Genomic DNA, 23,849 nt, shown 5'->3' on the forward strand with positions numbered 1-23,849 from the left:
TAACACATAGACTGTTGTTATCCCTGATACAAAGACACATATGTTACCTATAACACATAGACTGTTGTTATGTCTGATACAAAGACACATGTGTTACCTATAACACATAGACTGTTGTTATCCCTGATACAAAGACACATGTGTTACCTATAACACATAGACTGTTGTTATCCCTGATACAAAGACACATATGGTGTTACCTATGACACACGTAGACAAATACTTAAATAACTACAATGGTTTAGTATTACCTATGATAAGAAGGAACAAACTTAAAATTTAAAAAAATATTTTTTAAAGATAAAAACCCTACCAGTTGATGCAGATATAATCTAATCTAAATAAAACCAAGTGATCTTTCCTATTGGGAAGACTTCAATCCATGTATGTGTTGATATTAATTATTAACCAATAAAGGGTGAAATTCATTACATACAGAAAAATTAATTATGATACTCTACATATTGCGATTATCTTTTTCCAGCCTGGTAGTTATTCCACTGATTGTCTCCCTTGAAGAACACCCCTCCCCCTAATAATAGCCCTAACTTTATGCTGGTAATGGACCAGACTTACAGCAATGAGAACCGGCAGCTGTGTCCAGAATTCTGATTGTGGTAGAACATCCCTTCCACGGAATCCTCGAACCAGATTTATCAGGATACCGCAACAGAAGTATAAAGTCAAGGACACAAAGAATCTGTAATGTAATAATGGTGTATTAATACATAATCGAACGCTACAATTTGTTATAATGTTGTACAAAATATTTTCCATGTTGAATTATACATGTATCATAAATCAAAGTTTTACTTTCTGCACAAACAATGTATGTATCAAACGACTGGTCCCTTTGTCAAGCTACATAACGGGGCAGAATGTAAAACTTTTATATTACATATTTTCAAACTGATGAATCTTATTGAAGATATATATATATCAATTATGAAATTGAAATTTGATAAATAGTCACATAAATGCTTTTTAGACTGATAAAATAAAACCCATTTACCTTCCTACCTATGTATATCCTATGCTTATGTATAAACAGTAGACGACAGTTTCATAAAATCAGCTTCACTCACTTTGTATTATGTCTGGCAAAATATCTAATCTCAGGAATAGAAGGATACTAACATGATGATGAGAACTGTTCCTGCTGTCAAATCTTCAGAAATAGTCGAGGCTGGCACTATAGCAATACAGGCGCCGGCGTACCAAAATGTGGCCTGCACCTGAAAACAACATGGCTCATTAATATTGGTAACAGCTAAGCTGTAAAAAATCCAATTCTAAAAGAAAACACCTGTTACATCAGCATATACAGATATTAATGCTGTAAGATCAATATCCCAGAATGTTTGAGTTTTTATCAATCAAATATTGATCACGCTAGCATGCACTTCAGAGACTCATGTCCTTAGAAAATGGTGTAAAATAAGCATTAAATCTATTTGCATTTGATCTTTGTATGTAAATCAATGAACATTGTGTATGCACTTAAAATGTTTTTCCCAAAACTAGTCTGTTAAAATTGACAATGGACTTTATATCGAGTGTGAGGTTAACATCCACAAAATTGGATCCTATCCATATACAGGGGAGTGTTGTGAGTTGAATTGAACTGTGAATGCTAAACTTCGGGTTTCTGTAGAGTGCTGAACAGTGACTAAGGTGCTGAGTCATATTTAAAGTATCTTGGATGGTAAACCATTATAGTTTAGGGACTTTGTGAGTGCCCTTGGGTACTGATTAATGACTGTCTAGGATGTGAGCCACAGGTGCATAGGGTGTGAACCATCAGTGACTAAGGTATAAACAATGACCCATCAGTGACTAGGGTATAAACCATGAACCCCAGGAACCATTAGTGACTAGGGTATACACCATGAACCATCAGTGACTAGGGCATAAACCATGAACCATTAGTGACTAGGGTATAAACCATGAACCATTAGTGACTATGGTATAAACCATGAACCATTAGTGACTAGGGTATAAACCAGGAACCATCAGTGACTAGGGTATACACCATGAACCATTAGTGACTAGCGTATAAACCATGAACCATTAGTGGCTAGGTGTGAACCATTAGTGACTAGGGGATAAACCATGAACCATCAGTGACAAGGGTATAAACCATGAACCATCATTGACTAGGGTATACACCATGAAACACCAGTGACTAGGGTATAAACCATGAATCATTAGTGACTTGGGTATAAACCATGAACCATTAGTTACTAGGGTATAAACCAGGAACCATCAGTGACTAGGGAATAAACCATGAATCATTAGTGACTTGGGTATAAACCATGAACCATTAGAGACTATGGTATAAACCATGAACCATTAGTTACTAGGGTATAAACCAGGAACCATCAGTGACTAGGGAATAAACCATGAATCATTAGTGACTTGGGTATAAACCATGAACCATTAGAGACTATGGTATAAACCATGAACCATTAGTGGCTAGGTGTGAACCATTAGTGACTAGGGGATAAACCATGAACCATCAGTGACAAGGGTATAAACCATGAACCATCAGTGACAAGGGTATAAACCATGAACCATCATTGACTAGGGTATACACCATGAAACACCAGTGACTAGGGTATAAACCATGAATCATTAGTGACTTGGGTATAAACCATGAACCATTAGAGACTATGGTATAAACCATGAACCATTAATGACTAGGGTATAAACAATGAACATCAGTGACTAGGGTATACACCACGAACCATCAGTGACTAGGGTATAAACAAAGAACCAACAGTTACTAGGGTATACACCATGAAACATCAGTGACTAGGGTATAAACAATGAACCATCAGTGACTAGGGTATAAACAATGAACCAACAGTTACTAGGGTATACACCATGAACCATCAGTGACTAGGATATAAACCATGAACCATTAGTGACTAGGGTATAAACCATGAACCATCAGTGACTAGTGTATACACCATGAACCATTAATGACTAGGGTATAAACAATGAACCATTAGTGACTAGGGTATAAACAATGAACCATCAGTGACTAGGGTATAAACAATGAACCATTAGTGACTAGGGTATAAACCATGAACCATTAGTGACTAGGGTATACACCATGAACCATTTAAGTGACTAGCTAGGTGTGAACTGTTATTGACCTGAGTGTTGAACCATTTATTTGTAACTAGGGTGTGAAACAAAAGGGTCTTGGATGGTGAGCCTTTATTGCTTTGGACCTTAATTAAGACTGTATAGGATGTGAACCATTAGTGTCTGGATTGTTGTGATTGTCCACAAATTGCTGCACAGTGTCTAGGGGTGATGAACTAAGAATTATTTATAGTGCTGTATTGTATGTGTCTATAAAAACAATTTAAATTCACCTGACAATTTTCTTTATCAAACTTCACTTGCTCCACAGCAGCTTGTGGGACAGGTGTTGTGTCTTTGTCCGAGTTGGGTACCCAGGCTAAGATCCTGTTACAATCGAAGTTGATGACAGCAGACAGCTGACAACTACTGCCGTCTGGCTTTGTGAAGTTGTCTCCCTTATCAAAGCGTGCCTGAAATCCACCATTCAGTGAGGTATCTGTCAAAGAATATTTTCAATATTAATTTATACAGCTGTATACTGCACCCTTTTACTGTCATGTGTAAATGTAGTTTTTGTTGCAAAAGGTAATAGCATATTCTTAACAATTGATCACATATTTTGACACATTTTTAATCTGTGATCTGGAAAAAAATTCATTCAGGTAATCCATTTCAATAAACCTGATAGCCCTTTAACCTAGCATGCTACAGGCCAAATAGAATGACCTTGGACAAATTTTGAACTAGTTGTTAAAATATTCTAACATATCTGACTCTGGTGACCTTGAAAGTGATACAAGGTCCTTCATTTCACAAACTAGATAGCACCCAGCATGGAACTAGGCTACAGACCAAATATTGTTACTCCAGGCCTTTTAGTAATTTCATATGTATCAGTCATTTAAATATAAAACAAGAGGCCCAGAAGACCTGTATTGCTCACCTGAATATATGTTTAAAGTAATTGGTATGAAGTAAAGATATAGCACGCCATAGTAGGTGCTGTAAGTACATATGAAATTTCAGAAAGATTCATCCAGTACTTGAGATATAGCAAGAACAAACTTCAAACAGAGCCCCACCCCTATGCCCTAAGGGAGGTCATACCCACCAGTTATACAAAATTGAGTCCCCTTGACCCAAGGATGCTCCAGACTAAATTAGGATACAGTCCTTAATCCTTATGGTAGAAGAAAGATTTTAAAAGTTTTACCTCTATTTCCCCTATTGGGCCCCGCCTCTCTGCCTCTCTGGGGGTCAGACACACAGTTTATACAAAATTGGTTCCCCTTCACCCAAGGGTGCTTCATACCAAATTTTGACAAAATCCTGCCATTGAAGAATTTGTTATGTTTCCCCTATTGGGCCCCTCTCTTCTGGCCCCAGAGGGAGGAGGGGCACACTCGCTGTTTATACGAAAATAAGGTCCCTTTTGTCCATGGATGCTCCAGATTAAATTAGGATAATATCCCTTAATCCCTATGGTAGCTAGAAGAAGGATTATAAAGGTTTTACCTATATTTCCCCTATTGGGCCCCGCCCCTCAGGTCCGAGGGGGGGGCACACCCACCGTTTATACAAAATTGGTTCCCCTCTACCCAAGGATGCTCCACACCAAATATGGACCCCTTTCATTCCTACAGAAGAAGAAGGATTTTGAGGAATAATTTGCTATGTTTCCCCTATTGGGCCCCGCCCGTCATGCCCCTGGGGGGCCAGACCCACGGTTTATACAAAATTGGTTCCCCTTTACTCAAGGATGCATCAGACCAAAAATGAAACAATTCCTTTCATTCCTACAGAAGAAGAAGGATTTTAAAGAATGTGTTATATTCCCCTATTGGACCCTGCCCATCAGCCCCCAGGGGGAAGGGGGGTGACCCACCGTCTATACAAAACTGGTTCCCCTTCACCCAAGGATGCTTCATACCAAATTTTGACAAAATCCTGCCATTGAAGAATTTGTTATGTTTCCCCTATTGGGCCCCTCTCTGCCCCCAGAGGGAGGAGGGGCACACTCGCTGTTTATACGAAATTAGGTCCCTTTTGCCCAAGGATGCTCCAGACTAAATTAGGATAATATCCCTTAATCCCTATGGTAGCTAGAAGAAGGATTATAAAGGTTTTACCTATATTTCCCCTATTGGGCCCCGCCCCTCAGGTCCCAGGGGGGCCACACCCACCGTTTATACAAAATTGGTTTCCCTCTACCCAAGGATGCTTCTTACCAAATATGGAACAAATCCTTTCATTACTACAGAAGAAGAAGGATTTTAAAGAATTTGCTATATCACCCCTATTGGGCCCCGCCCCTCAGCCCCCAGGTGGGCCAGACCCACCGTGTATACAAAATTGTTCCCCTTCCCTCAAGGATGCTTCTGACCAAATTTGGTCAAAATCTGCTCAGTCAGTCATGACTAGTAGCAATTTAAAGGAAAAGTTGACGAAGGATGCTGCGGTATGGCATAAGCTCACCATGGTCTAAATACTCCAGACAGACAAATAACAGATGCTGTACCATTGCATATTAGGTCAAAGGTACTTAGCACCAAGTGAGCTAAAATGTGACAGAAACAGTGTTTTATGACAATTTCCCTGCTATAACTATAGCAAACTTCGATCGATATTGTGACAGGAACAATTCACATTCTTCATACTATATATGGCATTTCTACAAATAAAAGAGAAGTTCTACCATTTATACTCCATTAGGAGAAGACTTTAAAATTTGCGTAAGACTTCTCCCTTTTCCTGCCTTTTGAGGCCCCTGTAGGTCTGATCCAGTAAAAGTCCATAGTGACACAACTTCAGATCCCCATCACTTAAGCATGAACCAAGCCAAGTCAGATGAAATTCACCAATTGCAGTGGCAGACCCAGGGGTGTTGCCATAGTTGCCCGGGCAACACCCTTTTGCGGTGTCCAAATATAATCTGGACTTAGGTTTTAGAAGATTTTCCTCTTTTTCATATGGGATTTTCTTCTAATATCAATCATCCTGTGAACTATGATTTTCTATGGCAAGCAACAGTTTGAATATCTATATATGCCTAAGGGTGCAGTTGCCCAAACAAGGAGTCCACTACTTATACTCTAAACAATAGGGGGTTAATCCTCTTTTGTTTATATATTAGTACCTAGGGTCTCCAGTCAGGTCAGTGTGGAAGGCTCAAATAAGTTTAATTTTAACTAAAAACCTACATTTTTACCATTGCGTCGCACGCATGGAATATCAGAGAAAGTGTTGACCCCTTAATTGGTAGCCCTTCATCCCAGCATGCTACAGGCCCAATATCAGTATACCCTCAGCCTTTTGGTTATTCAGAAGAAGTTGTTTGAAGATTTTACGACATTTGACCCCTGTGACCTTGAAAGTGGGTCAAGGTCATTCATTTGAACAAACTTGGTAGCCCTATCATCAGCCTGGGCCTCTTGGTTATTGAGAAGAAGTTGTTTAAAGTAAAAAGTTGACGCCGGATGCCGGCCGGACGTCGCACCATGCCATAAGCTCACTTGGCCCTTCCAGCCAGGTGAGCTAAAAAAGATGCCGTTGGAAGCACGGTCCCACTACAAACAGAACACAATACATCTCCAGCACACATGCAGGCATACACACATAGGGAGATATTAGCAAGGTGGCATAGGACTAGTAGTTAGCGCCTTATCCTAGCTAATTGTATTAATTGTATATCTATGTACTGTAAAGCGCTTTAGAGTGGCTTATGTTAGCTAGATAGGGCGCTATATCAAATGTTGTATATTATTATTAATTATTATTATTTTTGTTTCAGCAAATTTGTTAACACTCGCTCCGCTATCATAAAATATAAATACTGGAATAATACTGCAAACTCAGAAAACTATTCTATGCCTTATTCAATCTGTTTGACAATGGAAATAATGTCCGATGAATTCTAGCTTTTTACGCTTGGCAGTGCTTAAACAAGTTTGAATAATGAAGTTTTATATAATGTTTGCTGCCAGAAAGTAGTATACATGTACAACTGACATGACAATTATAATTTATTAGTTTTTTTGAGTCTTTTTCTGAGTTTAAAATTTTGGCCAACACCCAAAATTAATTCCTGGGTCCCCCCCCCTGTATTGTCTTTAGAAATAAGTTGAAAGTATCATAATACTAGGATATATACCTGCATGGCAACAGACAAAGAAAGATGCAAGCAATGGGTTATGTAAGATTTTGGCCCAGGTGAGTTTATAAAATCTTTTGGATTATTTTAATTATTTTGAATACAGATATTTTTTGTTTCTGATTTTAGGATTTTATTATCTAAAATTGTACCTGTGACCCTGAACGGGTTAGCAATGAAGCCTCCTTGGACATGCTTGACGGTTTGGTTGTTACCAGTCCCGTTGAATGTTTCTACACACACACTGCCACCGCTACAGTTGTTCAACTTCTGACAGAATGCCACAGTGTAGGTACAGTTTGACAGGCTGCCATTAGGACCAGCAACACTCCCCACACAATTCTGGCCTGTTTCTCTGAATGTCCATGATCTAATGAAGCAGACAAAGAAAAAGTAAAAGATGATATGGGATATATATATGTGCATATTCTAACTATTGTACCAGAACTGGACTGGGTTGATCACCAGTGACCAGGGAGCTCAGTTGGTTATGGAATCTGTCTATAGTTTGGAGGTCTGGGGTTTGAATCCCAGTCTGGCTGTGCATTTCTTTTTCTCCTATTACAATGCATCCTCCCAGGTCTACCTGAGAACAAGAATGATTACAGTGGTGCATCCTCCCAGGGCTACCTGAGAACAAGAATGATTACAGTGGTGCATCCTCCCAGGTCTACCTGAGAACAAGAATGATTACAGTGGTGCATTTGATTAACACTTGTTTCAAGTTCTGGTTGTACACTTGGCCAAAAAAGACTTAGAAAATGGAGGGAGGAATGCAACGGAACTGGCCTGGGCCAATCACTGTTGACCAGGTAGCTCAATTGGTTGGAGCATCTGTTCTTGAGTCTGTGACTACCTCCATTAGGTGTTCACCTGTGTAAGAGACCACTTTAGATGTTTCCCATTGTAGTGGTTTCAATGTTAATTGAGCCTGTATTAAGGGCCGTCCTGTGTTCCGAGACTTTCTGAGAGCGGTCTCTTATACAACTTTGACTGAATGTAACAACACACATATATATAAACACGTAACAATTGTATGGCACTGGGCCGGGGATGTAACAACACGTATCATTGGTTAATAATAGGGTTGTCAATGGTTAGCCAGTTAACCAGTTACTTCAGGGCGGGAGACCGTGAACCGGTTACCAAAATCAACAACAGAATATTTGGGCATTTATATACCCATACATATATGAAGTGTAAAAACATATACAGAGTTTTTTCTCTCTTTTTATTACCTAACTGACCGATTAGCTAGTTCCTTGATTTACTTAAATAGGTCTGTTTAACTGTAGTTAATGATAATATAAATTTAAATAGATTACCTATAGATAGGTCACATTGCCTATTAAGTCAACACGAAACCATGTATGGCCATCTTCAATTAAATTTTCATTTTTCATTTGGTATAATAGATGTTAATATCAACATCTCTTTGTTTATTACAGCAGAATATATAACTCTAAATTTTAAAATGTTCCAAAAAACCAAGCCTTCAATATATCTATATCTTACATCATGCTGTGCACACCTATGTTGATTCTTTCTTAAATAGAAAAAAATAACCATCGTTGCATCCATTAATATGTTCATGAATACCTAAGACATTTTATTATTTACAGCTGTGGATATTTTGTAGGAAATTATCATAGATTAAGATTATGATATTATATTGAATATTCCAGCAAGTACTTATAAGTTATACAGCAAAGACTTCACATATTATTCACAATACAGAAAGGTTACTCTTAGCTAGTTTATTCTGCATATCAATATAAAATCTTAGTTGAAATAAAGTCAATTTTGTGAAATATTTTAGTTATGTGTTGCTGTTCTCAGATGAAAATAGGTTAATTTGATTTAATTCAGATGTGAATGATGATCGAGGAAGTGACCTATACCTAATGGCAGGTAGGTGTAAATATGTTCCCAAAGGATTAACCCAGTGCATATTACCAGAACTTGTATACCTTACCAAGTAACCAGCTTATGTAGCCTCCAGCAAAGAAAAATGTCGTACATAGCAATATTATATATATATGCCTAGTAAAACAGTGTTTTAGAGTTAAGCGGGTGACCGACATAACAGCAAAGCTTGTCTACCTGGTCAGGGTCATCTTCGTTGACATATGCAGATGTATACATTATACAATATATCAGTATATGTTCTGTAAACATATAGCAGTGCATATTTAGTATTATTTGCTGACACTTTTTCATGAATATCTATAAAAAGTTCAGACCATGATATGTTATGGTATAACAGGAAAAGTGGTATGTAGGAAATAGCAAGTGTAATATGTAAACAGACGACTTGCTGGACAGGAACTGAGGATGATCCTTCACCTGATTATAAAGGTAAGTAGGAGATAATATTAATGGATTTAAATGTTTAACAATATTTTTCTTGATGCAGACATTTCTGTATATATGAGCCCTTGACCAAGAAAAGCCTTAATAGTGCTCTTCAAAAAAAGTGGGCCTCTCATATATTTAATAGGTATACTTCTAAAAATGTTTTTTGGGATGCCAAAATGGCATCTGATGGTCTCTGAAGAATGGAGTGGTCTCTTTGTAAGACTAGGATAATATTGCTTAACTCTGCTAGTGGTCTTTCAAACAGATTCAAGCTAATGTAAAAGCCGAAAGAAAAAACTTCTTTCTGTATAAGCTTGGACTAATTTGTTGGGACATAATGTCACATAATATCAACCTTGATTTGTACGGTAGCATATATACCATAGTAATAATTATTTGGTATACAGTTTATATAATATTCATTATTTTCTAAAACCAATGCAACAAAATTAAATTTAAACCCAAAAATAATGAACATATGTGACTTACTGACTTTAGACTACATGTTAGGGACTTACCTGGTAAATAGGTCAAATTGGTAAGGTAAACCTCACGCTACATACAGAATACGTTATATTTAATTAACAAAATGCAACTTTCCGGTGACCTTTAAATATTTTTTTTTCAAAAACCTGTGGTGGTAAAATAAGTATATATTTATCATACTCTTGGCATTTTCAATAATAAAAGAGGGCCAGTATAACTATTCAATATAAACATTTTTTTTTATTTCTTTTTCCGTTAACAATATAATTAAATGGAAAACATAAATGTTGAAATGGGATTTTTTGGAAAACAGGCCAGTATTTATTATGATGTCTAATTTTTCTCCCCCCCCCCCCCCCCTTTTNTAAAAATACATTTCTTTAAAGAACGAAAAAAAGGTAGGGGTGGGGATTGCTAGTTTTCCAATTACTGTTGATGGGAGGTAACTCTTACGACAATAATATCATCCCACGTGACCGTAGTAACCACATTCTGTTAACAATTCCGTGATCCTGTGAGGTGACCTCACTATCTCAAGCATTTTACGAGGAAAGGAACCATCCTTAAAAATTATGTAAGTCTAGCACGTCGGTTTTTGTTTTTTTGCTCGTGAAAACTTTATCTAACACTCATTTCCGAATCCAAACGCCGTTTTCTTGGTATTTCAGTAACACTGACCTAGAAAACGGAAGTACACTGTTGACAATTTGTCAATATTTCATCACGTTGTTTTACAATATGAAACAAAAAAAATATCGCTGTGACATAAGAATTAAGCAAATATTTATGATTTTTAATGCCAAATGGGGTTGAGGCTTGATAGTAAACATCAAAACACATAGAAATCTATAAATACCTGACCAAATCAGGAAAGGTAACCAGTCTGCAACAACATTTACCCTTTCGTAATGTTCTGTATTTCGTATCCCATAGCAGGAGGCATGCATGATTCGGTGTCTGTTGATTTTGGGACACCATCATCTGTCGTTATGGCAAGAAGTCCGGATGCCCAGATACCAAGAAACACGACAGTCCATACTTCAAAATGTCTTTCTCGCCTGGTAGCCATTTCCGCGTCTGTCGTATGGTCTCGTGACCGAAAACAAGCGGGAACGTTTAAAAAAATAAGTCCTTATATCCCTACTGTAATAACATTTCAAAATAACCAGTATGTAATTTTGAAATGGCTACCTAGTGTGTAACATGTAAAAAAAAAAGAGAGTAGTTTTTATTGCGATCATGTGCTTCAAATATGTTATTTATAGATTTATATTTCCACTACAATTTCCTTTATCTATATAAGCATGCACTATCAGAAGTTTCGACAAATATTGGTTATATCATAGGAACCGAGCAATATGTCACTGTCACTAGCCCCGCCCCTCTAGTACGATAACTGACATATTGCAAGTTTACAAAAAAGTCCAAAAATTTAACCCTGAAAACTACCGTCCCATATCTCTCACTTGTATTTGTTGTAAGTAATGTTGGAACATATTATAGTAAGTAACATCATGAATCATGCTGATAACAACATCATTTGTTACCCCTTACAACATGGTTTTAGACAATCCTGCATGCAGGTCATGTGGGAGTCAACTATTAGAATTTATTGATGACATCTCAAGAAATTTAGAAGATGGTAAACAGAAAGATGTATTGATTTTGGATTTTAGGAAGGCCTTTGATAAGGTGAGCCATTCTCTCCTTATTCACAAACTTAGGGGGTATGGAATTACTGGACCAGTCAATACCTGGATTGAGGGCTTATAAGTGACAGAACCCAGACTGTTGTAGTAGAGGGGGAAATGTCCGATTCTGCCCCAGTAAGATCCGGGGTCCCCCAAGACTCAGTCCTCGGGCCGAGTGTTTTCTTATACTACATCAATGATATCACTGAGGGTATAACATCTTCTATCAGACTCTTTGCAGATGATACCATCATCATGTATCTGACAGTAACATCTCAGAGTCAGAGAGACACTCACACCCTGCAAAAAGGTCTTGATAAACTGGCGCTTTGGGAGACTAAATGGAGGATGGCTTTCCATCCTGAGAAATGCCAGGTCCTCTCTGTCACAAGGAATAGACATCCCATCTGTCATTCCTACATACAACATGTTCACGAGTTGGAGCAGGCTAAATATTTGGGAGTCACCATTACTTCTGATCTTAAGTTGAGTACTCATATCGATAACATCACAAAAAAGGCCAATTCCACTCTGGGCTTCCTGAGGCGCAATCTCAAAATTTCATCCTTTAACATCAAACAAAAGGCCTATAAGTCCCTTGTCCGCCCTCAGGTTGAATATGCTAGCCCAGTATGGGACCCTTCCTTAAAAAAAGATATAGACAAGCTAAAGATGGTACAGCGCAGGGCTGCCCGTTACGTTGCCAACCGCTATCGTAACACCTCCAGCGTTGGCAACATGTTAGAACACCTAAAATGGTGTAGTTTTGCAGACGTAGGAAAGACGTCTCTATAAAATCCATCATAATAAAGTTGCCATTACTACTAAATATCTCACCCCTATAACCAGACAAACAAGGCATAGTCATCAAACCTCATTTCAAACTATCTCATGCAGGACGTCTGTAAGGAAGGAATCATTCTTTCCTCGGACTATCAAAGATTGGAACAAACTCCCTTCTCAAATTATTTCTTCTGATTCAATACTGTCCTTCAAATCATCCATCTCTGCTCACCAATATTAAGTTCTGTTCCTTTCCTTTCATAGCGCTACACACCTATATATTTATGACATAATCTTCACAATGCTGAAGTAGGTAGAAGTAGAAGGTGTATGAATGTAACCGACTTGTCGCATAAGTGTCACGTGACAATTGTTTTGGTAGAACTGTGTCCTAACGAAAGGCCAGTTTTATTTAAGGATTGAATCTTGCTTTGGTCGATTTCATGGGGTGATAAATTGAGTTGGTCTTGAAACAAATTTAATGAACTGCAAAGCAGTTCATGTTGAATTTATTTCATGACCAACTCAATTCATCCCCCCATGAAATTGACCAAAGCAAGATTCGATCCTTATATTTCAATCAAAGTGGGTTTTTTCTCTCAATAATTGGAACTTGAGAAGTCCATTCTGATCGTTTGTCCCAGGTTCTGGAGCTTGTGCAAGTCTACGTATAGACGTAATGTAAAAAAAATATAGTCCATCATTGAAAGACCATCATACAACATGGTGGTGTTCGATGATAGTTCAATACAGGCAAGTCATGTAGAAACAAAACACAAAACCATATTTTAAATGTCATATTTAATTTTTGTTGATAAATTCATAGGATATCAAATTTTCTGATGAATCATAGCGGAAGAACAATGTCTAGACGCGGTGCACAGGCTTTAAGCTGCGAGTCTACGGCAGCCATCTTTTTGCAAGCTCGAACTGGAGAGCCGCTAAATTTCGAAGTCCTCATCTTCTGGAATGTGAAGCTGCAGTAATTGAATGTCGAATTAGACAGGAAACCAAACGTAGCTTGACATTTGGCTGTTCGACTGTGTTTCATATAAGATGGGACCATATGGATCTACCACAGGGGTTCGTTACAAATGTATGAAATGCTATATACTGATCAGATATGGGTCACAACACACATAAACATACATTTATACAAATATGCCATACTGATATGGATCACAGCACACAACACACATATGTATACATACATTTATACACATATGCCATACTGATATGGGGTCACAGCACACAACACACATAAACATACATTTATACAAATATGCCATACTGATATGGGTCACAGCACACAACACACATATGTATACATACATTTATACACATATGCCATACTGATATGGGTCACAGCACACAATACACATAAACATACATTTATATGTTTGTTTATGTGTGCTGTATACGTGACCCATATCAGTTATAGCACGATATGTGTATTTCACACATTTGTAAAGAACCCCTGTGGATCTACGTTGTTATCGATTTGTACCGGGGGGGGGGGTTGCACAAGGCAGAATGGGTAGCTGGAGGGAGAATTTCTAGGGCAGTACATGACTTGTCACTACCGTGAGTAACCGTGAGCTGATAATATTTTGCTGATTGATCGTTTTTGGTTGTTTTAACAATTTCTTTTGTTCCTCAATAAAAAATGTAAAATCTCATCAAGCGGTATCTTTGTTTAAACATGTCAATAGTTATCTCCCTTCGCAAAGTCATACACACAGGCAAGGTTAATCTGGTCAAATTCATTTGCAAATGAAACAGGTTACATTTGGTAGGTGCATTGAGTCCAACTTGAGTAGGAACTGCGGTCAAAGATGAAGACCAGGAAATGACCGTTATCAGCCGTTTTAAAGACCCTGTTGAAAGCTTAAGTAAGGACTTAAAAATCGCAGAACCCGAAGGAGAAATGTTAAAAAAAACATGGTCGTTACATGTGAAAATCACCTATGGTTGATTTAAACATATTTTGTTGCCTTTAAAGCAACAGGATTATATTTGGCACAAATTGTACAAATTATTGAAAGCCCTTTCCCTAAAATAAAACATCTGTATATATTTACAAAATTCAAGATGGCATATACAATACCGGGTATATACATTTGTACAGATCTTATGAGAGAAAGAGAGAGACAGAGAGATATTTTTTAAATATGTATTTTTAGGTCACCTAAATTTTGCTCAAGTGACCTATTCTGATCGCATTTCGTCCGTCGTCGTGCATAAACGTTTTACATTTTCGACTTCTCCTCAAGAACCAGAAGATCATTTTTTCAAACTTTTCAGAATCATCATTGGTAGATGAGGCTTCAAAATTGTAAAATTGGGATTCCTACCCCAACCCCAGGGGCCAGGGTAGGGCCCCAAAGGGAAAATTAATCAATGTTTCAAAAATCTTCTTCTCCAGACTCGGAGCTACAATGTACTACAGTCAATTTCTCTGCATGGATGGAAATATCATCAAGGGCTTTATTTAAATTGTAAATTTCCCTTGGTGAGTGGGTCAAGTTTATAATAGTTTATATAGGGAAATAACACTTTTAGGTATTTTTTGTCAATTTTCAGTAGGAAATTATTCTTAACTGGTGAGAATCATACTTGGAGGAAGATGGTATCAAATTGTAAAATTGAGATTCCTGCCCTAACCCCAGGGGCCAGGGCGGGGCCCCAAAGGGAAAATTAACCAATATTCTAAAAATCTTCTTCTCCAGACTCGGAGCTTCTATAGTCAAGTTCCCTGCATGGATGGAAAGATCATTGGGGGCTTTATGTAAATTGTAAAGGACACTATCATACAGAAGGGCTAGAGGGGATATGATTGAACTGTATAAGATAATAAGTGGAATATACGACAGGGAATCCTGTAATTTTATTAAACTTTGGAAGGATGTAACGATGCGTCACAGCAATAGGAGGAATTCAAAAATGATCTTCCCGCAACAATTCAAAACTACACTAAGGAAAAACAGCTTTGGTATTAGAACTGTAAAAATGTGGAACGGTCTTCCCGAGGACGTTGTATCGGCCCCTAATATAAACACTTTCAAGAATAGACAAAATATGGAAAAATCAGGAAATACTTTATAATTATAAGGCAACCATAGATGGAAGTGAACTCTAATATTTAAACATGAAAACATATTACATGTATAATAGAGTCCGGTGTAGAGGAACATATTGTTCCTGTACTGGAAAATAACTATAACTATGTATGGTTTGGGCCTGTTTTGGCCATCAAATGCATCAAAATTCAAAACCTTTAATATAAATGAACTTTGAAATGACTGTTCCTTTAATTTCGAATACTTCCTAAATACTGTTATGAAAATATTTATTTATATTTAGTTGGAAATTATTCTTACTTAGTAGAATCATCCTTGGAGGAAGATAATATGAAATTATAAAATTGGGATTCCTGCCTCAACCCAAGGGGCCAGGGCGGGGCCCCAAAGGGAAAATTCACCAAATTTTCAAAAATCTTCTTCTTGAGACCCAGCTAGAGGTACTACAGTCAGTTTCTCTGCATGGTTGGAAAGATCATCAGGGGCTTTATGTAAATTGTAAATTTAGGTTCCCATGGGCCATCTGTGCTCCCTTGGGGAGGGGGTAAAGTTATTATTAATACTTGGTTAGAATGATTATGATGCCAGATGGCAATTAGATGGTATGAGAAAATCATATCCTGCCCCATCCCCAGGGGCTGGAGGGGTAGGGTAAATGGTTAAAAAGTTCAAAAATCTTAAAAAGTCTTCATCAGACTCAGATGTGTTACAAACAAATACTCTTCATGGATAGAAAGGTCCTTAGGTGCATTATCTATTTGAAAAAATAAGATCTGTCCTTGCCCTAGGGGCTGGAGGGGTAGGGCCAAAAGGGGGAAAATGGTTGATATTTAAAAAAAACTCTGCACTCAGATGGTAGAAGATTCAAATTTTGAAGCTTCTCCTTCCACTTGAATAACATGAGACAACCGGCCCGCTAGAAGCAAATATCTTGGTGATGTTTGGCTGTTCCAGGAATCTTGTTTGCACTGATCGATGAAGATGCAGACATTCCGACATTGTAAATATAAGGGCCTGGAATACCTAAAAATGATATATTAACAACAAAATTTAAAACGAAAATATGTATGTATTGAACAGCCTACCTGGTATTTAAAAGTCATGTCAGTAACATTCTATGATAGCCCGCTATAAAAACATGACCATCGAAAAAATGCCATTCAATGAATCCTTATATGAAATACATTATAGACAGCTGGGCGGCAGCTAGACCCCCAATGATGGATAAACCAATCTTGTATCAGTCAGAAATCAATTTCGAATTGATGTACAAATGCATAGGATTGTTTGGAAGATGAGTGATTTCTCTTCTAGAAACCTCCTACATGCATATGCATGCAAAAAGTATTCTCCTAGACTGCAGACATGATCTTTGTTTTTTTCGAAAACAACATTCAGTTTATTCCTGCCCTTTTCACTCCATTTGTTATGTTTCAGCTCATCATCCTGGTTAGACTTTACATTAAATTTTGCTTCTTTTCTCAAGTCCTATATAGAGTCATGATCATCAAACTTCATATGAAATAATTGAGGCTCATCTTGAGGGGTAAATGAAGGTCAGAGGTCAGGTGGACAATCAGTCAGTGGCTGGTACAGCAACTTGTTATCCATCACTGTCTGATGCAGCATCATGTTTATTATCAGTTATGTGGTCAAAACAACTGTGATGTCACTTGATAAAATATCAACATCACAAACATGCACATGGTCATGTCAAATTTCTATTTTATCACTGTTGTACCAGTACCCAGTTTGACCCTATTACAGCACCAAATTTCGTTATGATATAAAAACAAATCTGAACAATGTGGGGCGTTTTGGCACCCGGATGAATCGACTTGAATTTTTTTTCACTGGTCTGGATTTCAATGTTTTGGTAAACTCCTCATAGCTCTAGCACATAACCCTAGCTCATATGTCCAGTATTGTTACATTATATTCAGTCAAACATTGTAAAGTTCTTTTCTACAAATTTCCCATAGCCTATATATATAGGAAATTACAAACTTGAATTAATTTTATAATATATGACATTTGGATGTCAAACATTTTCATGTTTTCATCATTAGTTTCAGAATTTAATTGATGTCCAATTAGTGTCAAGTGTCCCTACATTCTATATCCTCTATGATGAGTGTATATCATAAGTAAAATAAAAAGACTGGTACTTAACCTTTATGAATGTGTATTAAATAATTGATAACCCACTGCCCTAAATGATCCTTTGGCAAATGTTTTCTAACTATTGTACATCGATTAATAGTGACGTCTGACAAGGTGAGCTCCAGTATTATATTCAAATAGAAGTGAAAAAGTTTGTTTAAACCAGCTTAACTCTGGCTTGACCTGAATCTTGAGAACGGTCATTACCGTGTTAAAAAACTGTGTTTACAAACAGGATAATAATTCGGATTTCCATAGGTCATATTGTATTTAATCTGATATACACCCTCTGTGTTTAGTAACTTGGGGAAAATGATTGTTGGAAGTTTTGAAAGCCATACATTTACATATTTACATATCTTTTCAGTTTTTAAGTCAATTGTTAGTAATAACTAAATGAGGTATAATGAGGGGATCATGGCAGGATATATGAGACACTCGGACAAAAGGGAAAAGACAGGCTTTATTAAGGGATGGGGATGTTTGGTTGGAATAAGTGGTATATTTAATACTTACGTCTACTTAAGTTATAAAACATTGTCATACTACGTATATACTGTTAAGCTCTTAATGAGCTCAGTAGTAAACATGGTATGACAATACAGGTGGGTGGAGGTCCAACGTCCAGTCAACAGTAGTATACGTAGTATGACAATACAGGTGGGTGGAGGTCCAACGTCCAGTCAACAGTAGTATACGTAGTATGACAATACAGGTGGGTGGAGGTCCAACGTCCAGTCAACAGTAGTATACGTAGTATGACAATACAGGTGGGTGGAGGTCCAACGTCCAGTCAACAGTAGTATACGTAGTATGACAATACAGGTGGGTGGAGGTCCAACGTCCAGTCAACAGTAGTATACGTAGTATGACAATACAGGTGGGTGGAGGTCCAACGTCCAGTCAACAGTAGTATACGTAGTATGACAATACAGGTGGGTGGAGGTCCAACGTCCAGTCAACAGTAGTATACGTAGTATGACAATACAGGTGGGTGGAGGTCCAACGTCCAGTCAACAGTAGTATACGTAGTATGACAATACAGGTGGGTGGAGGTCCAACGTCCAGTCAACAGTAGTATACGTAGTATGACAATACAGGTGGGTGGAGGTCCAACGTCCAGTCAACAGTAGTATACGTAGTATGACAATACAGGTGGGTGGAGGTCCAACGTCCAGTCAACAGTAGTATACGTAGTATGACAATACAGGTGGGTGGAGGTCCAACGTCCAGTCAACAGTAGTATACGTAGTATGACAATACAGGTGGGTGGAGGTCCAACGTCCAGTCAACAGTAGTATACGTAGTATGACAATACAGGTGGGTGGAGGTCCAACGTCCAGTCAACAGTAGTATACGTAGTATGACAATACAGGTGGGTGGAGGTCCAACGTCCAGTCAACAGTAGTATACGTAGTATGACAATACAGGTGGGTGGAGGTCCAACGTCCAGTCAACAGTAGTATACGTAGTATGACAATACAGGTGGGTGGAGGTCCAACGTCCAGTCAACAGTAGTATACGTAGTATGACAATACAGGTGGGTGGAGGTCCAACGTCCAGTCAACAGTAGTATACGTAGTATGACAATACAGGTGGGTGGAGGTCCAACGTCCAGTCAACAGTAGTATACGTAGTATGACAATACAGGTGGGTGGAGGTCCAACGTCCAGTCAACAGTAGTATACGTAGTATGACAATACAGGTGGGTGGAGGTCCAACGTCCAGTCAACAGTAGTATACGTAGTATGACAATACAGGTGGGTGGAGGTCCAACGTCCAGTCAACAGTAGTATACGTAGTATGACAATACAGGTGGGTGGAGGTCCAACGTCCAGTCAACAGTAGTATACGTAGTATGACAATACAGGTGGGTGGAGGTCCAACGTCCAGTCAACAGTAGTATACGTAGTATGACAATACAGGTGGGTGGAGGTCCAACGTCCAGTCAACAGTAGTATACGTAGTATGACAATACAGGTGGGTGGAGGTCCAACGTCCAGTCAACAGTAGTATACGTAGTATGACAATACAGGTGGGTGGAGGTCCAACGTCCAGTCAACAGTAGTATACGTAGTATGACAATACAGGTGGGTGGAGGTCCAACGTCCAGTCAACAGTAGTATACGTAGTATGACAATACAGGTGGGTGGAGGTCCAACGTCCAGTCAACAGTAGTATACGTAGTATGACAATACAGGTGGGTGGAGGTCCAACGTCCAGTCAACAGTAGTATACGTAGTATGACAATACAGGTGGGTGGAGGTCCAACGTCCAGTCAACAGTAGTATACGTAGTATGACAATACAGGTGGGTGGAGGTCCAACGTCCAGTCAACAGTAGTATACGTAGTATGACAATACAGGTGGGTGGAGGTCCAACGTCCAGTCAACAGTAGTATACGTAGTATGACAATACAGGTGGGTGGAGGTCCAACGTCCAGTCAACAGTAGTATACGTAGTATGACAATACAGGTGGGTGGAGGTCCAACGTCCAGTCAACAGTAGTATACGTAGTATGACAATACAGGTGGGTGGAGGTCCAACGTCCAGTCAACAGTAGTATACGTAGTATGACAATACAGGTGGGTGGAGGTCCAACGTCCAGTCAACAGTAGTATACGTAGTATGACAATACAGGTGGGTGGAGGTCCAACGTCCAGTCAACAGTAGTATACGTAGTATGACAATACAGGTGGGTGGAGGTCCAACGTCCAGTCAACAGTAGTATACGTAGTATGACAATACAGGTGGGTGGAGGTCCAACGTCCAGTCAACAGTAGTATACGTAGTATGACAATACAGGTGGGTGGAGGTCCAACGTCCAGTCAACAGTAGTATACGTAGTATGACAATACAGGTGGGTGGAGGTCCAACGTCCAGTCAACAGTAGTATACGTAGTATGACAATACAGGTGGGTGGAGGTCCAACGTCCAGTCAACAGTAGTATACGTAGTATGACAATACAGGTGGGTGGAGGTCCAACGTCCAGTCAACAGTAGTATACGTAGTATGACAATACAGGTGGGTGGAGGTCCAACGTCCAGTCAACAGTAGTATACGTAGTATGACAATACAGGTGGGTGGAGGTCCAACGTCCAGTCAACAGTAGTATACGTAGTATGACAATACAGGTGGGTGGAGGTCCAACGTCCAGTCAACAGTAGTATACGTAGTATGACAATATAGGGGGGTGGAGGTCCAACGTCCAGTCAGCAGTAGTATACGTAGTATGACAATACAGGTGGGTGGAGGTCCAACGTCCAGTCAGCAGTAGTATACGTAGTATGACAATACAGGTGGGTGGAGGTCCAACGTCCAGTCAACAGAAGTATACGTAGTATGACAATATAGGGGGGTGGAGGTCCAACGTCCAGTCAACAGTAGTTTCCATAAAGATCAGCAAAGTTCAACATATCCCCATTGATGGACAGTGTTTTCATTTGTATGTTATTTTGCTGACGTAAATCCATGCATGCATTCATAATACGGATCCATTGTTACAAAGGCAGGATCATTGCCAACAACCAGAAGGCATATATGCACAGTTATTTTATTTGTACTGACATCAGGACTTGATTAAGGTAATTCAGGAGAGATGTGAACTGTTACACTACTGAACATATATATATGAGGACTGTATCTGCGTATTGTGTTATTTGAAGCAGTGGATCGGTATGAAGGCATGTACATGTACATGCATGGTGACCTGTATGTATATGATACAGTATAATTTCCTGTATCACTGCGCCACTAGAACTCTGTACCGTGATCACATGACTCATACTCATATCTCACAGTTAATTGCATCCTATGTGGAAAGTTTAGTGATGTCACTGAGATTTCACAAGTCTGTGTATATATACTGGTATGTATCGGTAGTGTATAGATTTTCTGTTTTGCAGATATCCATACAAGCTGTACATGTACTGTACTGTTAAATACTTCCTTTGGAGAAAAATCACATTAAAAAGGTCTGTATAAAAATAGTGAGATATGTTTATACACATAAATGTTAAGAACTGATACAATACTGAGGATTTATCCAGCTTTTAAATTTATATTCCTTTCTTTTTGTGAAAATGGAAAAAAAATCCCAGGACAAATTGATGAATAGATTTAGTGCTGGTTTGTTTGGATTCACAAGAAGGAAAGAATACTTGGATAAAAAGGAGAACACTGTTATTCCGGTAGTAGGAATATTTTACATGTATAAGTAAACACATGTATTATACAAGAGCTTTGATATTTTATCTTCAATTTTATATACACAACATAAGCCTAAAAGACTAAAATTGTGGATTTGTTATTTAAGATATACCAGATTACCATTACATTACAGTAAAAAGAATCTCAAACATAGCATTAAGTGAAATCCCACAAAATTCACTTGTTTACATGTCGTATTGTACAAAAAAGAAGTAAGTTGTCCAGTTGTGTGAGCCACATAGAGGTTACAGTATACTGCTAACTAGTATACATGTATAAGTTTGGGTCGACAGAATCAATTACTAAGTAGGTATATATAAATTATATGACATTTATTAAAAGAAAAAGGGATTTATTCAAAAAAAATATTTGACTGAATATCAATCACCTTTTCTCATATATATATATATATATATATATATATAGTGGATAATAAATAAATAAGTCCTTGCGAAGGAAAATATAGAATAAAAACAATTTTTTCAGATCGTCCGCTAGGCCTTTCTGCTATATATATATACACATGTATGAGACTGTATAAAACTTCTTAGTAAACTGGTTTTAAAACTTTATCAATTGCTAATAGTCGGGCCATATAAAATTGTATGACAGAAATAATCCTAGTATGATAAAATCTATCATACATATATATATGGATTGTGTTTTCAATGCTTATTGTGTGGTGCCAAATTTTGGTGTATATTTAAATAGATAATGATCAGTTTGGNCCTTGTTATCTGTATACCATATATACCCTTATATATAGAAAAAATAAAATTAACGACCAACTGAAAAACTAGCTGTAATTGTGACGTCACGACGTTGTTCTTTTGAATAAACCTGAAGAGCCCTGTGAAGGGTGTAAGCAGCTAGTTTTTTAGTCGGTCGTTAATTTTATTTTTTCTATATTTACTTCCTTCACATGGACATTTAATCACTTTTTATCATACCCTTATATATATATATTGTGGTGTTGAGAATCCTTTTACTTCCCTTTATATATATATACAGCATATATATACCCAGTACAAAACTACATTTAACAATTTGTGATCAGTTTTAGAATTCATCAAATCTTTATTTTGTAGGTGGCACGCGTAGCCATTAGCCTTGTGATGTTTAAGCTAACGGCCAAGTTTGTGGACGCTACCAATGGTGGTATGCGGATGGCTCATCACGCTCTGACCACCTATACACGCTATGCCTACTATTCACTCACGGACAAGAAAGGGAGGCCATCTGGAAAGAGTGGCATACGCTCTTCAGAATTGTACCAACCTCGCTATAGCTTGGACCATGCCTGCCCAGAAGATTTTGTACTGTCACAGGTAATCGAGGACTCATTTCTACCTGTGTATAACATTTTGTACATGTATACAGATCTGGAATTCTGCAGTGTTTGCATTTTAGTTATTTGATGCTTTTCTCTTTTATTTAAGATATTTTTTACAGTGGGTGTAAATTTTCAATGATATAACGTGATTGTGAAGTTTCAGAGTTATGAACTACATGTAGTATTAAATGAATTGTACATAAAAATACTTTCTGATATACAGTTGTCTGATATTATCTACTCAAAATGTTTTATCCAATTAGTTATAATTGACATTGTCTGAGGCTTACACATGTAATTGATGATGTAGAATCCAGGCTTTTTTTTTACACAAGGACCTATTATTTCTATAACAAGAATAAAAATGGAAATATTTTCTGACCAGTATATTTATAACAAATAAATAATCAAACATTTCCTGTTTTTGGATGTTATAATTGAAAACTAATACATATAGTATTAGAAGATGAAAATTAGAAGAAAAATAACATTGTACAGG

The 23,849-nt window shown here is 37.8% G+C and overlaps 2 protein-coding genes across 4 annotated transcripts in view; one reads left to right on the forward strand and one right to left on the reverse strand.

Annotated features, from left to right (window-relative positions):
• The window catches only part of LOC110451943 (cation-dependent mannose-6-phosphate receptor-like), a 19,175-nt gene extending 7,460 nt beyond the window's left edge, over positions 1-11,715 (reverse strand). Inside the window, exons 1-5 of one of the 2 annotated variants that reach the window (XM_021500175.1) lie at positions 10,990-11,715; positions 7,399-7,616; positions 3,387-3,592; positions 1,138-1,235; positions 577-700 (exon numbers count right to left, since the gene is read on the reverse strand). In XM_021500175.1, coding sequence (XP_021355850.1) covers positions 577-700; positions 1,138-1,235; positions 3,387-3,592; positions 7,399-7,616; positions 10,990-11,159 — 816 coding nt within the window. In that variant the 5' untranslated portion in view covers positions 11,160-11,715. Of the gene's footprint in view, positions 1-576; positions 701-1,137; positions 1,236-3,386; positions 3,593-7,398; positions 7,617-10,946 lie in introns of both variants that reach the window. The other variant, XM_021500176.1, reaches the window with a different exon arrangement.
• The window catches only part of LOC110451941 (protein rolling stone-like), a 20,915-nt gene continuing 7,602 nt past the window's right edge, over positions 10,537-23,849 (forward strand). Inside the window, exons 1-3 of one of the 2 annotated variants that reach the window (XM_021500173.1) lie at positions 10,537-10,664; positions 21,714-21,782; positions 23,106-23,345. In XM_021500173.1, the coding sequence (XP_021355848.1) occupies positions 23,133-23,345 (213 nt within the window). In that variant the 5' untranslated portion in view covers positions 10,537-10,664; positions 21,714-21,782; positions 23,106-23,132. The remainder of the gene's footprint in view (positions 10,665-21,713; positions 21,783-23,105; positions 23,346-23,849) is intronic. The other variant, XM_021500174.1, reaches the window with a different exon arrangement.

This window comes from Mizuhopecten yessoensis, unplaced genomic scaffold (genome assembly GCF_002113885.1).
Source record: "Mizuhopecten yessoensis strain PY_sf001 unplaced genomic scaffold, ASM211388v2 scaffold6307, whole genome shotgun sequence".
In the NCBI taxonomy this organism is placed as follows: Eukaryota; Metazoa; Mollusca; class Bivalvia; order Pectinida; family Pectinidae; genus Mizuhopecten; species Mizuhopecten yessoensis.